The 14,243-nt window shown below is 37.7% G+C and overlaps 2 protein-coding genes across 2 annotated transcripts; one reads left to right on the top strand and one right to left on the bottom strand.

Annotated features, from left to right (window-relative positions):
* Positions 1-2,216: 2,216 nt before the first annotated feature.
* LOC148891116 (protein ABHD8-like) lies at positions 2,217-11,258 on the bottom strand. Its single transcript, XM_089008940.1, has 5 exons — positions 11,011-11,258; positions 8,500-9,290; positions 7,494-7,664; positions 6,168-6,384; positions 2,217-4,784 (listed from the first exon to the last, which is right to left on the bottom strand). Exons 2-5 carry the CDS (start codon positions 9,279-9,281, stop codon positions 4,605-4,607), a joined length of 1,350 nt encoding a protein of 449 aa, XP_088865066.1. The 5' UTR covers positions 9,282-9,290; positions 11,011-11,258; the 3' UTR covers positions 2,217-4,604.
* Positions 11,259-12,461: 1,203 nt separating this feature from the next.
* On the top strand, positions 12,462-14,211 carry mrpl34 (mitochondrial ribosomal protein L34). The gene is made up of 2 exons (XM_089008524.1): positions 12,462-12,613; positions 13,609-14,211. The coding sequence occupies exons 1-2, from the start codon at positions 12,558-12,560 to the stop codon at positions 13,910-13,912; spliced, it is 360 nt and encodes a 119-aa protein (XP_088864650.1). The 5' UTR covers positions 12,462-12,557; the 3' UTR covers positions 13,913-14,211.
* Positions 14,212-14,243: the final 32 nt, after the last annotated feature.

Raw genomic sequence — 14,243 nt, 5'->3', positions numbered from 1 at the left:
ATGAGTGATGTGTCGTTTGCGAACGAACAGGATCTAAGAGCCGGTTCCTAACTAGGAGCCGGAAATGGGAGCCGAATATTTTTTTAGTCCTCTATTCCCGCTCCCAGTCTTCGGTTAAAGCCGCACGTGATTGGTCGATATACTACTCCCTATCTTTCTGCCTGTCTGTTAATGAGGACCCCCGCCCTCAAATAAAAGTCACAGACACCCCTTAAAAGACTGTGAACATCAGTTTTATTTCATGCCATAAAAGGCACATCCATACAGTGTGAACTGACTACAGCATATATTTTCAAGCAGTGCATATCTTATGATCCCCATGAATCAACGCAATAATAACATGAACGCAATTTGTTCATCACAAGAAGATAAAGCACAAAGTACAGCAAATCACTGACAAAGAGTATGTGCGCTTGTACCAAGGGAGGAAGTACATATGCACCCTGTCGGCCATGTGATTTTCCATCACTGTTAACATCATCATGTATACGCCATTTGCTAGATTTTGGTTAGTCCACTTATAGCATTTCACCTTTATGTGTTAGCATGAAGCTATCTGGGTTTATGTGATTGTTAAATGCACAAAGTGTCATTGTGTTTGTAATGTGTTTCATTTGACAGTAGAATTGATACTTCCGAAAGGCTTGTAAATATCTTGAAAAACTATTAAAGGACAACCGACACTATTTTTTTGTTACCTAACTGACATCAGAAAAACGTTTTATAGCATCTAAAATACCCAAAACACGCAGGCTGATATTTTTAGTCAAATGCAAAACACCAATAAAAATGAGTTAAAGTGTCCCAAAACTACTTTAAAATGAAACCGGAAGTGGCCAGTTTCATAAGGTCCCGCCCTCTTGTTCGTGACGTCACGCAGGGACGTCTTTGCCTTGCTCTAGAATCAAAACAATGGCTTCAGATTGGGAGAAGATGCTTTTTTTGCTAATCATCCAGTTATGAATATGATTCAAATAGTTCTGAAGAGGAAAGCATAAATGTTTGCAATTGATTAAAGAAGTTCTTCCGGATCAATTCGAGCCGTCAGGACTCCAATGTAGCGTCCCGGAAAATACACAAGATGGCGCCCAAGCTCCGTTGGAAATGGGCTGATTTGTTTGTTAGGAATTTGTGTCAACTAGTATCAAATAGTGTAAAAGTATAGTAGTGTATCGTAAAAAAAAATAGTGTCGGTTGTCCTTTCAGTCGAATCGTCTTTGTAAAATTAAATAAAATAAAAAATTAGCGGGATTAAAATGGAGTGTCAAGTTCCGGTTTGTGATCAACAGGTGGCCCTGTTGATTCCTCTCGTCATATTTTACACGTGGTTTTGTTTGCTACTTTGGACCTTTCTGTTCTGATGACTTGGTTATTTGAGATTTTGCTTCTGCTGACTTTATTTAATACTATTTGTCAAATACACCTGACTTCTCCCTTTTGCTTGCTTTTTTTGGGGTCCACCACCACCCCCGCCATGAAGCAAACCGTGACATGGAGTAAATTGAATGACCTTTTGACCTCATTGCGGATACAGAGGGGCACGATTGGATCCAAGCAAAATGCACTTTAACACTGTCCTTTGGATATTATATCATATAACATACTGAAGAAATGTGTCTGTGTGTATTCTTTATATGCGGCATGTTGTAAATATTTATGCGAGCTTATGTGGTCAAGAACATATAGACTCTTTTTGGTTATCCGGCGGAATCTTCACAAAAACTATATATATATTTTTTTTCTGCATATTTCTTTGACTTCAAAGAGAGTATGGATTTTTTTAACACTTTAGTTAACTTGTAAAAATAGCATAGCCACTTTGGGCTGACCAATACGATACATTTCTGCAAAAATAGGAACCTGACTAAATTTAGACAAAGTTTCCATCCGGCAGCCATTTGTGGAACCATCTATGGAAACGAGACCGATTTTAAAACAGCAACAGCTCGTCAAAAATAGAATACAGGTAACATCCAACTTACGACCGGTTCGACTTACGACCACAACCGCCAGACCCTATTTTTTTTAAAAATTTTGATTCTACGCCTGGCACCGCAACGCGCTAGCAGGCCGGCAACGTGTACACCAATTTTGGCCAGCCAGCCAGCATCTCACGCTCGTACAGCAATCGACCGTGTGATAATAATAATAATAATAATAATAATAATAATAATAATAATAATAATAATAATACTACTACTACTAATATAATAATAATAATAATAATAATAATAATAATAATAATAATAATAATAATAATAATAATAATAATAATAATACATTTAATTTCTAAGTTTCAAAACTCTCAAGGACACTTTACAGTCACTGGAATTTTTTTTTTTTTGTGTGCGGGTGAGCAGCGGCAGCGTTCACGCTTACCCGGAATAACTCAAATAAATTGAAAGCTAGCTAGCTAGCTAGCTAATAGCTATCCAATAGATAGCTAGCTATATAGCAATCCAGCTAGATAGTGAATAGCTAGCTAGATAGTCTTCTGTCTTGATGAACCCAATGCATTGAAAAGAAATCGGTTCGCTGAGGAATACAATACAATAAAATAAAACAAAATCAAATATAATAAAATAAAAATCTGAAAATACATTATAAGAAAAAAAACATAACATAATACAATAAAATAGAATAAGTAAAAATACCTTAAAATAAAAGACATTAAAATACATGAAATTAAATGAACTATAAACATGAAAATACATTATAAGAAAAAAACACAAAGAAATACAATAACATAGAATAACTTAAAATACCTTAATATAATATACATTAAAATACATGAAATTAAATTACATTAACGGTAAAAAAGTGGGTAAATCCCAAAGCCTACATCCCCTGGGAGAAGTTTTTGTCATTTAGCCTCCGAGTCTCTATTCAACATTTTGAATGGATTTCAACTTACGACCATTTTGACTTACAACCGTTTGGTCGGAACGGAACTCGGACGTAAGTCGGATGTTACCTGTATAATGTGCAGTGTGTGCCTTGGAATATACAGTGTATATATAGTTATGTCCATAGAATAAGAAACATTTGCATAATATCCATCGCATCCCATAATCGTCCGTCCAGGATTTTCACTGGACATCGGGATACTATGCATGATACAATTTAGAACGTTTGAATCTTGGAATCTGCAGCGTTTTGCACAATATAAACGGAAATCCACACATTTCCCCGACTTTTTTACGTGTTGTCGTTGTTTATGAGAAACACCAGATGACCTTTTCATGACCTCAAGTGGTGCGCATCAAAAGAGGCCGAGTGTAAAAAAAACATACGACTTTTGTATTTGCATCCGTTCTTGTCATCCTTTATATTAATAATAATAATAATAATACATTTCATTTCTAAGCGCCATTCAAAACTCTCAAGGTGACTTTTCAGTCACAGGAAAAGTTTTTTTGTGGGTGAGCAGCGGCAGCCACACGCGCCAGCGTTCACTCAACCCGGAAGTAACTCAAATTGTATCGAAAGCTAGCTAGCTAGCTAATATATAGCTAGTGATAGCTATTAGATAGCTAGATGGCTAATATATAGCCAGTTCGATAGCTAGACAGCTTATAGATAGCTATTAGATAGACATTAGACAGCTAGCCAATAGCCAGCCACATAGCTAGCAAATAGATATCTCGGTAGCTATCTAGATAGCTAGACAGCTAATAGATAGCCAATCGATAGCTCGGTAGCTAGCTAATAGATAGCTACTGATAGCTATTAGATAGCTAGATGGCTAATAGATAGCTATTAGATAGACATTAGACAGCTAGCCAATAGCCAGCCACATAGCTAGCAAATAGATATCTCGGTAGCTAGCTAGATAGCTAGACAGCTAATAGATAGCCAATTGATAGCTCGGTAGCTAGCTAATAGATAGCTACTGATAGCTATTAGATGGCTAGATGGCTAATAGATAGCCAGTTAGATAGCTAGGCAGCTAATAGATAGCTATTAGATAGCCATTAGATAACTAGCCAAATAGCCAGTTAGATAGCTAGCAAATAGATATCTCGGTAGCTAGCTAGATAGCTAGACAGCTAATAGATAACAAATCGATAGCTCAGTAGCTAGCTAGATAACTTTAAGTGTGTGTTCATGGCCAAAACGGGTTGAGTGAACGCTGGCACGTGTGGCTGCCGCTGCTCACCAGCAGAAAGAATATCCTGTGACTGTAAAGTGTCCTTGAGAGTTTTGAAAAGCGCTTCTAAATGAAATGTACTATTATTATTATTATTAAAACGCGAGTACAACCCGCTGTACTTTTGTATCTTTCGCAAGTTTTGGCTCATGTTCGTGTCCTCGTTAGCCACATTAGCCTGCTAGCATCAGACGAGCGAAGTTCTTTATACTGTATTGTATTGTTCTCCGCTTACCAGTCGTTCCAACTTTTATCTTGGAGCACCAGCGGCCGCCCTCATCCTGGAGACGTGGCCTTTTTTTTTTTTTTATGTAACAGCTCTGAGCCCAGAAACAGCCTGAAGAACATCTTTGACGACCGACAAAATAAAATGGCCGTCTGACAAATTCTTTGATAAGAAGCAACCACACCTGGAAATTCCTTGTTGGTTATTTGACCGTGGATTTGTCGATTGTCAGCGCGTGGAAAGCGTCACTGAATAGTTCTCGCCGTCGGTCTTGTTGCAGACTTTTTTGGACATGTCGGGCTCCCATAGAAAGAACTCGTGAAGGAGGGTGTTGACAGTGTCGGGACACTCCAGCATCACCATGTGACTTCCTTCCTCGATGACTTTGAGGAAAGCAAATAGGAGGATCTAAAAAAATAACAACAACAACAAAAAAAGTCAGGCGAGGAGGAAGATGAATGTCAAGAATAAAGTCACGGATGGGGAAGTTAAATGCTTCATCAATGTGGGAGGGCGAAAAATAATAATAATAATAATAATAATAATAAAATAATCATACATCATTCATTTATAATAAGCATAATCCATTTCATTTATAAGCGCTTTTCAAAACTCTCAAGGTCACTTTACAGTCACTGGATCAGTTTTTCTGCGGGTGAGCCGTGGCAGCCACATGCGCCAGCGTTCACTCAACCCGGAAGTAACTCAAATAGATAGAAAGCTAGCTAGCCAAGAGAGAGCTAATGATATAATAATAATAATAACAATAATAATAATAATAATAATAATAATAATAATAATAATAATAATAATAATAATAATAATAATCCATTTCATTTATAAACGCTATTCAAAACTCTCAAGGTCACTTTACAGTCACTGGATCAGTTTTTCTGCGGGTGAGCAGCGGCAGCCACACGCGCCAGCGTTCACTCAACCCCAAAGTAACTCAAATAGATAGAAAGCGAGCTAGCCAAGAGAGAGCTAATGATAAAAAATAATAATAATAATAATAATAATAATAATAGTAATATAATCATAATAATACATTTTATTTATAAGCACTTTTCAAAACTCTCAAGGTCACTTTAGAGTCACAGGATAAATGTTTCTGTGGGTGAGCAGCGGCAGCCACATGCGCCAGCGTTCACTCAACCCGGAAGTAACTCAAATAGATAGAAAGCTAGCTAGCTATCTAGCTAATAGATACAGTAATAATAATCCATTTCATTTCTAAGCGCCTTTCAAAACTTTCAAGGTCACTTTACAGTCACTGGATCAGTTTTTCTGTGGGTGAGCAGTGGCAGCCACACGCGCCAGCGTTCACTCAACCTGGAAGTAACTCAAATAGATAGAAAGCTCGCTAGCCAAGAGAGAGCTAATGATAAAATAATAATAATAATAATAATAATAATAATAATAATAATAATAATAATAATAATAATAATAATAATAATAATAATCCAATTTATAAACGACTCTCAAGGTCACTTTACAGTCACTGGATCAGTTTTTCTGCGGGTGAGCAGCGGCAGCCACACGCGCCAGCGTTCACTCAACCCGAAAGTAACTCAAATAGATAGAAAGCTAGCAAGCTAGCTAGTAGATAGCTACTGATAGCTATTAGATAGCTAGCTCGATAGCTAATAGATAGCCAGCTAGATAGCTAGCCAAGCAGCTAGCTAATAATAATAATAATAATAATAATAATACAATTCATTATACGCTGGTGCACCTTATACACCGTAAAATACAATATTTCTTTTCACCCGGTCTATAGAAGCCATTTACCTCTGCCATGCGTTGATCTTCATCCATGGGTACAAACTTGTCACACATGCCATGAACCAGAAGAATGGGTACTGTGAGCTCAGCGTGGTAGACCTCGTCGCCTTCGGGCCAGTATTGGCCGCTCATCATGGCGCGAAGTACGAACGGAGACACGTTGAAGGCGTTACCTTGCTTCAACAGCTGCTTCTCTTTGGCCCCCTGATGGGCAAATCCAGCTCTGGATTAGCAGAAGGAAGAAAAAAAAACATCGGAATTAGTTTTGGTGACCGGGCAACTATGAATGCAGCGTTCGGACCTGTGCTAAAAATCTGAAACCAGAAAAGCCTAAGATTTTGGCGGCCTACAACCAGACTTAGCTAGCTAGCTAGTTAATAGATAGCTAATCGATAGCTGGCTAGATAGCTAGACAGCCAAATAGCAAATAGCTAGCTAGCTAGCTAGCTAACAGAGAACTAATAGATAGCAAATAGCATGCTAGCTAGCTAATAGATAGCTAATCGATAGCTGGCTAGATAGCTAGACAGCCATATAGATAATAGATAGGTAGCTAGTTAACTAGCTAATATATAGCTGATAGGTAGCTAGATAGATAGCTAAACAGCCATATAGCTAATAGCTAGATAACAGATAGCTAATAGATAGCAAATAGCGAGCTAGCTATCTAGTTAATAGATAGCTAATAGATAGCTAAGAAGTAGCTAGATATATAGCTAAACAGCCATATAGCTAATAGCTAGCTAGCTAGCCAGCAAGCTAACAGAGAACTAATAGATAGCAAATAGCATAGATAGCTAATCGATAGCTGGCTAGATAGCTAGACAGCCATATAGCTAATAGATAGGTAGCTAGCTAGCTCGCTAATATATAGCTGATAGGTAGCTAGATCAGAATCAGAATCAGAATCATCTTTATTGCCAAGTATGTAGAACACACAAGGAATTTATTTCCGGTAGAACACACTGCACTAGTAGTAGCTAATAGCTAGCTAACAGATAGCTAATAGATAGCAAATAGCAGGCTAGCCAGTTAATAGGTAGCTAATTGATAGCTGGCTAGGTAGCTAAACAGCCATATAGCTAATAGATAAGTAGCTAGCCAGCTAAATAGCTAACAGATAGCAAATAGCTAGCTAGCTAGAATGTACGGTGTACTACAACTTTTACACGGGAATTGTAATCATTTATACGAGCAGCAATGTGATACTTTGTGTGTCAAAGGGAAAATAAGTCAAAAATATTTCTATCACAACCCCATAGTAGTACATATATATGCATATATATGTATTTATATCTGTATATATGTCATAGTAGATGGCGGCGAACTTACTTGAGGAAACTCCAAGCCAAGCACGGGGAGAGACAATGGAGGACGCACGATGGCAATTGGAAGATGGAACACAGGCTGGGCTCCAAAGCGGTGGGACCACCTCCGTTGATCATAACCACCTTGTGGACCAGGTCGGGATATTCGTGGGCCAGGAATGTGCAGAACGACACTCTGGAAGACGGTAACATATTAGCCACTAAAATTACCTGGTTTGACATGATTCCCCACCCCCAGTCTTTGGTTAAAGCCGCGTGATTGGTCAATAACGCAGCGGTGAGGGGGTGGGGATTTAACAACGACAGAGAGAGAGAGTGACAACATGGATAGGAAACAGTGAAATTCGGACTTGTTTCAACTTTGATAGTTCAAAGGCAGAGTGTAGACTGCAAGGTTAAAATTCCCATCCATCAGGCTCCACAAATAACCCGCAAAAGCCATCTGTACACTTGATGCAAAAAAATCAATCCAGCTAAACAGAACACAATTGATGATGAACAAGGTAAAATTATCGCAGAGAAAGCACCGACAAGGGATCATTCCTCAAGATGGTGAAAGAAGAAGGCTGCGTTCCTCATCAAGTGTTTAATGCTGAGGAAACCGGCCACTCCATTCCATCAAGCCATCAACGACCATCACAAAGGTAAATAAAACGACTTTATTATACTGTACAGTTTATTTCTTTAGTTATAATATCATAGCACATTTATTATACATAAAATAAAGTATATTTTGTGTAGTTTTAAGGCTTAGAAGATTAGAAAGTAGTGTTTTAAGGGGACCTGGGAACGGATTATTCTCATTTTAATGGTTTCCTATGTGATGTTAATTTTTGGGATACACACTTTTTAACTTACACACTCTGTCTGGGCACCAATTAAGTTCGTAAGCCAAGATATCACTGTATTCATTAATTTGTGTGGCTAAAAGTGACTTTAACATCGATGTACTTGACTGTATTTTCTATTTTGTATTTTTTGAGTTGATTGAAAAGAAGAAAAACACTCACCCATAAGAATGGCCGATTAGAATGTTGCGTTTCCGAGCATATCTCTTGAAAATGGCGCGTAAATCCTCCGCCAAGGCGTAAAAAGTATACGCCGCCGCAATCTGCGGTGTCGCGCTCGCCCCGTGACCCGCCAAATCGGGCGCAATGACTTCGTAACCCAACTTGGAGAAAAAGTTCAGTTGGCTGCTCCAAATGTCCAACGAGCCTCCGACGCCGTGCACAAAAAACAGCGCCACGTCCGCGTGAGTCCCCTTGCAACTTGAGATCACCCTTTTGGAGTCGATCAGAACGGTGCGCTTCGGTTTCCGACGTCGGCGGCGAGGAGGCGGCGCTGGTTTTTGATCACCGGGAGGCGGGACGGGGTTGGGATCCGGAGAAGAGGCTAATTCTTTGTAGTCGGCTAGCTCCACCTCGACCGTGCTGCAAGGTTCTAGGTCGCCGTCTTGGCATTGAAGGATCTCAGAGTGCAGAACGTCGCCGAGATTCTCGATGACCAACTGGCCGTTGCGATACACGGTGATCTTCCTCTTGCAGTGGACATCGTTGATGTCGTTTTTAGGCACGTCGTGAGCAGCGTCTTTCGGTTTCTGGGACGCCGCGGAATGGTCGCTTTCGATAGGTAGACGATCGGGGACAATGTGACGCACTCGCAGGACTCGTCCGGGTTTTACTTCCACAAATTCAAAACCGTCTGATGGCACCGTCGAATCTAAAGGCAAAACTAGACGAGCGCCCTTTCCTGTTAAGCAGCAAAGTATTCCTTCTGTGATAGTTGTCAGCATGGTGACTTCCTGTATTAAAAAAAAAAAACAAAATGTACGTTGTTTTTTTTCCTTGTAAAAGATACAACAGAAATAATAATAACAACAACAACAACAACAATAATAATAATAATAATAATACATTTGATTTCTAAGCCCCTTTCAAAACTCTCATGGTCACTTTACAGTCACAGGATAATTTTTTCTGTGGGTGAGCAGCGGTAGCCACACGCGCTAGCGTTCATTCAGCCTCGAAGTATCTCAAATAGACAGCAAGCTAGCGGATAGCTAATAGCTATATATATATATATATATATATATATATATATATATATATATATATATATATATATACAAATATAACCACTATATAATATATATTATGTCATATATATATACATATATGTATATACATGTATATGTATATATACGTATATTTACGTATACATATATATACATATACGTATATATACGTATACGTATATATATATACACACACACACATATATATATATATATAAATTTACAAATAGAACCAATATATAATATATATTATGTCATATATATATATATACATATATGTATATATACGTATACGTACATGTATATATATGTATATGTATATATACATATATATACGTATATTTATATATACACCACACACACATATGTATGTACGTGTATATGTATGTGTATACATATGTACATGTACATATGTATACACATACATACATATACACACACATATATACCTATCTATATCTATATATATTTATATATCTATATGTGTGTGTATATGTATTTTGCAAATTACCCGATTGTGGGACGAATAAAGGTTTTCTGATTCTGATGTATGTGAATATATATATATATATATATATATATATATATACAGTAAATGTTATATCGATAATATATCGATATATATCGATATATTTCTATACACATGCAAACAGGGTGTCGATAGTCCCGGTTATATCGATATTTTTTCCGACTCCCTTGAATATCGATATGACTTTACTGTATATATACATGTATATATACATATATGTATATGACATAATATATATTAAATATGGGTTCCATTTGAAATTTATCATTGAAAATTTTATTTAGAGCATCAAAATGTCGTTTTCATGTGCAAGTACCCTGCTGACCTACTCCCAATAAATCCCACTCATCAAAAAAAAAAAAAAAAAAAACAGAGCGAATGAAACATGTCCAGTCTGCACTGCAGAATATTTCAGTTGAACGTCTGCCTGTTGGTACACCGTGTGCTGCTTTTTTTTTTTTTTTAATTAAATTATTTACGTATTATCCCTCCGGCGTGGGTTGACACATATGTTGCAGCCTGGCGCAGTTTAGCACCAAATGTTCGCATTTTCGGTGATGCGTAACGTCGCTTTATTTTTTATTGCTGATTTTAATAATCTTGCAACAATCTTGTTCAACGTGCATGTGATGACTCAACAACAACAACAACAACGCATTCTCCTCAAGGCATACAAGGAAGAAATTGAATTGAATTGAGCTTATTTCATGCATGCACTTAACACGATCAAGTATAAAATGACATATTCCACATCATAGCGTGCAGGGCATATTTTTCTATTATTATTATTATTGATTCATATCTATTATTTTGCGTTATTACAGAGCAGGTGCATTAACCGTTAATCGTTGCAAATGGTTACTGCACAGAAGCCATATAATACTGCAAGTTAGTGTATATCACATGCTATGTTCTTACCTGTAGCTCGGATTGATGGTGTTTAGAAGTTAACCAGATGACCGTCAATGGCCGATAAAACCATGCATTTGATGCTGCAAAACAATCAAACCACTATCAGCATTCTAAGTAGCTTCTAAAATGATACGATAGGCATGCATAAACATATGAACTGCGGTAAAATTGCCATTACGAAATAAAAATTATAATCATAAAAATCGCAATGTTTTTTTTATTCCCGTCTCAGCATCAGTCACTGCGGACCGAGGCAAAAGTCCCACCCAGTCCAATGGCCTCTCTGTGCTCAGGGCCGGCTTCCCTCTTGACAGACAGCAAAACGAGCCAATAGAATCGAGTCACGTGCTCCGTTGCTCCAATGGGAGAGCGATTTGATGTTGTTGCTAAGGCTTGCCAAAAGCAGGGCAGCCTTTCTTCCGCTTGGCTGCAAGTCACGGAAAACGATTTCGAAGAGTCAGCAAAGCTGCCATTAGACTTGTTCATTCTCCAAAAAGATGCGAAATGATTATCATGTGTGTCTGTATTTTATTTTATTTTTTGTTTGCTGCACTTTAATTACGTTTACCTTGGAAATAGTTGGCTTCGTTGGCTTTTCACGTGACGCGTCACCCTAATGGTGCAATGTAAACACTTCGTTGCTGTTAAATTTTTTTTTCATCTATCTGTACTTTGCTCAGAGATGGCAGAAGTAATATGTGAATTTATGGGATTAATAAAGACATTTGTGTAAAAAGAAACCACCTCGTAAAAGTGTAACTATGGCTACTAATTCAAATCATAACGAACTGGCAAAATACTCACGATTTATGCTCATATTCAGTATTAAGAGTGAAATATGATAATCAGTGTCGTAAAAATGGCTACTTCAAATCATTTCTATATAATTCTCTATAAATTTCGATATAATATATAATTCGACTGTCTGCTCGATACAATATACGCTTTGATAACATGGCACGATGGAATTTAGTGGGAACAAAGCAACTAATCTGAATTAGCAATGTAACGTGAAGTATTTTACTTCGTTACTGTCACTACAGTATACCGCAGCGTTTTTCAACCTTTATTGAACCAGCGCACGTGTTTTTACATTGTATTTTTTTTTGCAGCACACCACTAACCATCTCGTGGGAAAGAGGCAACCAGTGACGTGTTGCCACACGGACGAATATTAACTACCCTCCCAGTCTTTTCAGCACGGATACCGGACAATTACATAATATTGGGACAAAATCATTCATAAATGTTTGTAAAATTGTACATTTTAAAAAGGGGCATTGGATAGTTTCTCACGGCACAACTAACGATCTCTCACGGCACACTAGTGGCATAGTGGTTGAAAATCACTGGTATATAGAATACTTGCACACATAATTACAAAGGCTGGTTGCTAATTAGATGTTGTTTATGCCATAGCGCCGCCTGAGCTGCAGGCGGCGCTATTTGACCACCCGCTTGAATATTCACGCCGGAAAGCACATTTCGAATGAAGAAGAAGAGCCGTGACATTCAACGTCCACATGCCTCTGCAATCGTTCTAATTTATCAAAATGAGTATTATACTCACATCTTTTTCGCGTTTGCGCGGAATAACCCGTTTAAACAGGTAATGAAAGACCTAATTTCTTTCCTGTAAATGCAGCATTTCGGTTTATTACTTTGACGAGGAATCGTAGTTTGAGAGTCGTAGCTTTGCTATATTATACGCTGTGGAATCGATGTTCGGGTTTGGGCTAAATGATCATTTTTTTTTACAACATTAAGATTTACAGCAGTGCAGCTCGACACTGTTGGTAATTTATGTTCACGTTGTTTTTCTTTTTTGGAAGCTTGTTCGGGGATTTGCTAAGTATTTCGTTTATAATGTGCACATTTCTTAATCAGAATCAGAATACCTTTATTCGTCCCGCAATGGGGAAATTTGCAGTCCACAGCAGCAATTGAAGAGGGATGGGGTTGGGGTGGGAGTGAAAGGATAGAAAACAAGATATTCTAAGAATAACAAAATAAAAATGTCGAGAAAAAAAATCGAGAAAAAAATAATAATATACTGTATTTACAGTGTTAAAAATGCCCCCCTTTGTCTCTCAGATGGCCACTTCGGCAAATTTAAACCCACGTAAACAACTTTAAAAGTCTAGTTAAAAGTTAAATTGTTTGAAACTGAAAACCAAAATACAGTACAGTTATACCTTGGCTTACGAACTGAACTGGTTCCCAGACAGAGTAAGTAAGGCGAAAAGGGTGTATCCCCAAAAAATATTTTCCATAGGAAACCATTAAAATGAGAATAATCCGCTCCCAGGTCGTAAAACTGGCAGTATATATATATATATATATATATATATATATATATATATATATATATATATATATATATATATATATATATATATATATATATATATATATATATATATAAGTACAGATGACGGCTGAAGAAACCTTTTCATCGATTTACTCAAAAAATACATTCACAGACACACTGTCATCTCCGATTAAAATGTGCCATTGACTAATATACACAAGAAAATTATTTATATATTGAAAGAATCTTAACAATACTATATTTTCTTCTTTTAACCCCCCCCCCCCCCCCAGCATACCAGCAATAAATGGATCTCACCTCCGATTATTTAGCAACTGGCTTCTCCCCAAAGCGGCTGCGAATCAGCAGATCTCTGCAAACGGACCGCTTTCTTCCCGAGCAGAAGGCCTTGGAATCTTCCCGCAGCTTCCGTGGCAATTCCAGCAGGTTCGAACAAAGAAAAGAGGAACCGAGTATCAGCCCAAAAATCTGAAACGCAAAAGGACCCACGGATGGATAAAGAGATGTCGAACACAAGGTGGAATCGAAGTGATCCTACGGCGAATGTTGAAGGGACGTAAATCGCTCACGCATTGATTGAACTTCGGTGTTGGTTGAGCAGGACTTTGGGGGGGATGTTCTTGTTCTGAAATTCTGGAGGGGGGTTAGCAAGACCATTAGAACGTGTGTATTGTATGGCAAGGACATACTTGGTGTTGATTGGTCATTCATGGAGCATTGAAACCTACGTAAATATGAATTAATGATTAATTAAATGACTCTAATCACTTTGAGGCAATTCAGTTATTTCTTCCAATTACATTTTGAGAACCTTGGAGTTGACATTCAAACTGAGGGCTCAACCCAGAAGTAACTCAAATAGATAGAAAGCTAGATAGCTAGATAGCTAATAGACAGATAGCTAGGT

Source organism: Hippocampus bargibanti, linkage group LG11, assembly GCF_051943395.1.
Source record: "Hippocampus bargibanti isolate YZ-2025 linkage group LG11, ASM5194339v1, whole genome shotgun sequence".
Classification (NCBI taxonomy): domain Eukaryota; kingdom Metazoa; phylum Chordata; class Actinopteri; order Syngnathiformes; family Syngnathidae; genus Hippocampus; species Hippocampus bargibanti.
The sequence above is the reverse complement of the archived record's forward strand: the minus strand, read 5'-3'. Positions and strand labels throughout refer to the sequence as shown.

Bases quoted from the DNA above. Each gene is read 5' to 3' on its own strand.
- LOC148891116 (XM_089008940.1), bottom strand. From the start codon at position 9,281: ATGCTGACAACTATCACAGAAGGAATACTTTGCTGCTTAACAGGAAAG. The intron at 7,665-8,499 runs GTGAGTGTTTTT...ACCGTCTTCCAG, and splicing joins CTAATCGGCCATTCTTATGG to AGTGTCGTTCTGCACATTCC. The intron at 6,385-7,493 runs GTAAGTTCGCCG...CTGCTAATCCAG, and splicing joins TTGGCTTGGAGTTTCCTCAA to AGCTGGATTTGCCCATCAGG.
- mrpl34 (XM_089008524.1), top strand. From the start codon at position 12,558: ATGAGTATTATACTCACATCTTTTTCGCGTTTGCGCGGAATAACCCGT. The intron at 12,614-13,608 runs GTAATGAAAGAC...CCCCCCCCCCAG, and splicing joins GGAATAACCCGTTTAAACAG to CATACCAGCAATAAATGGAT.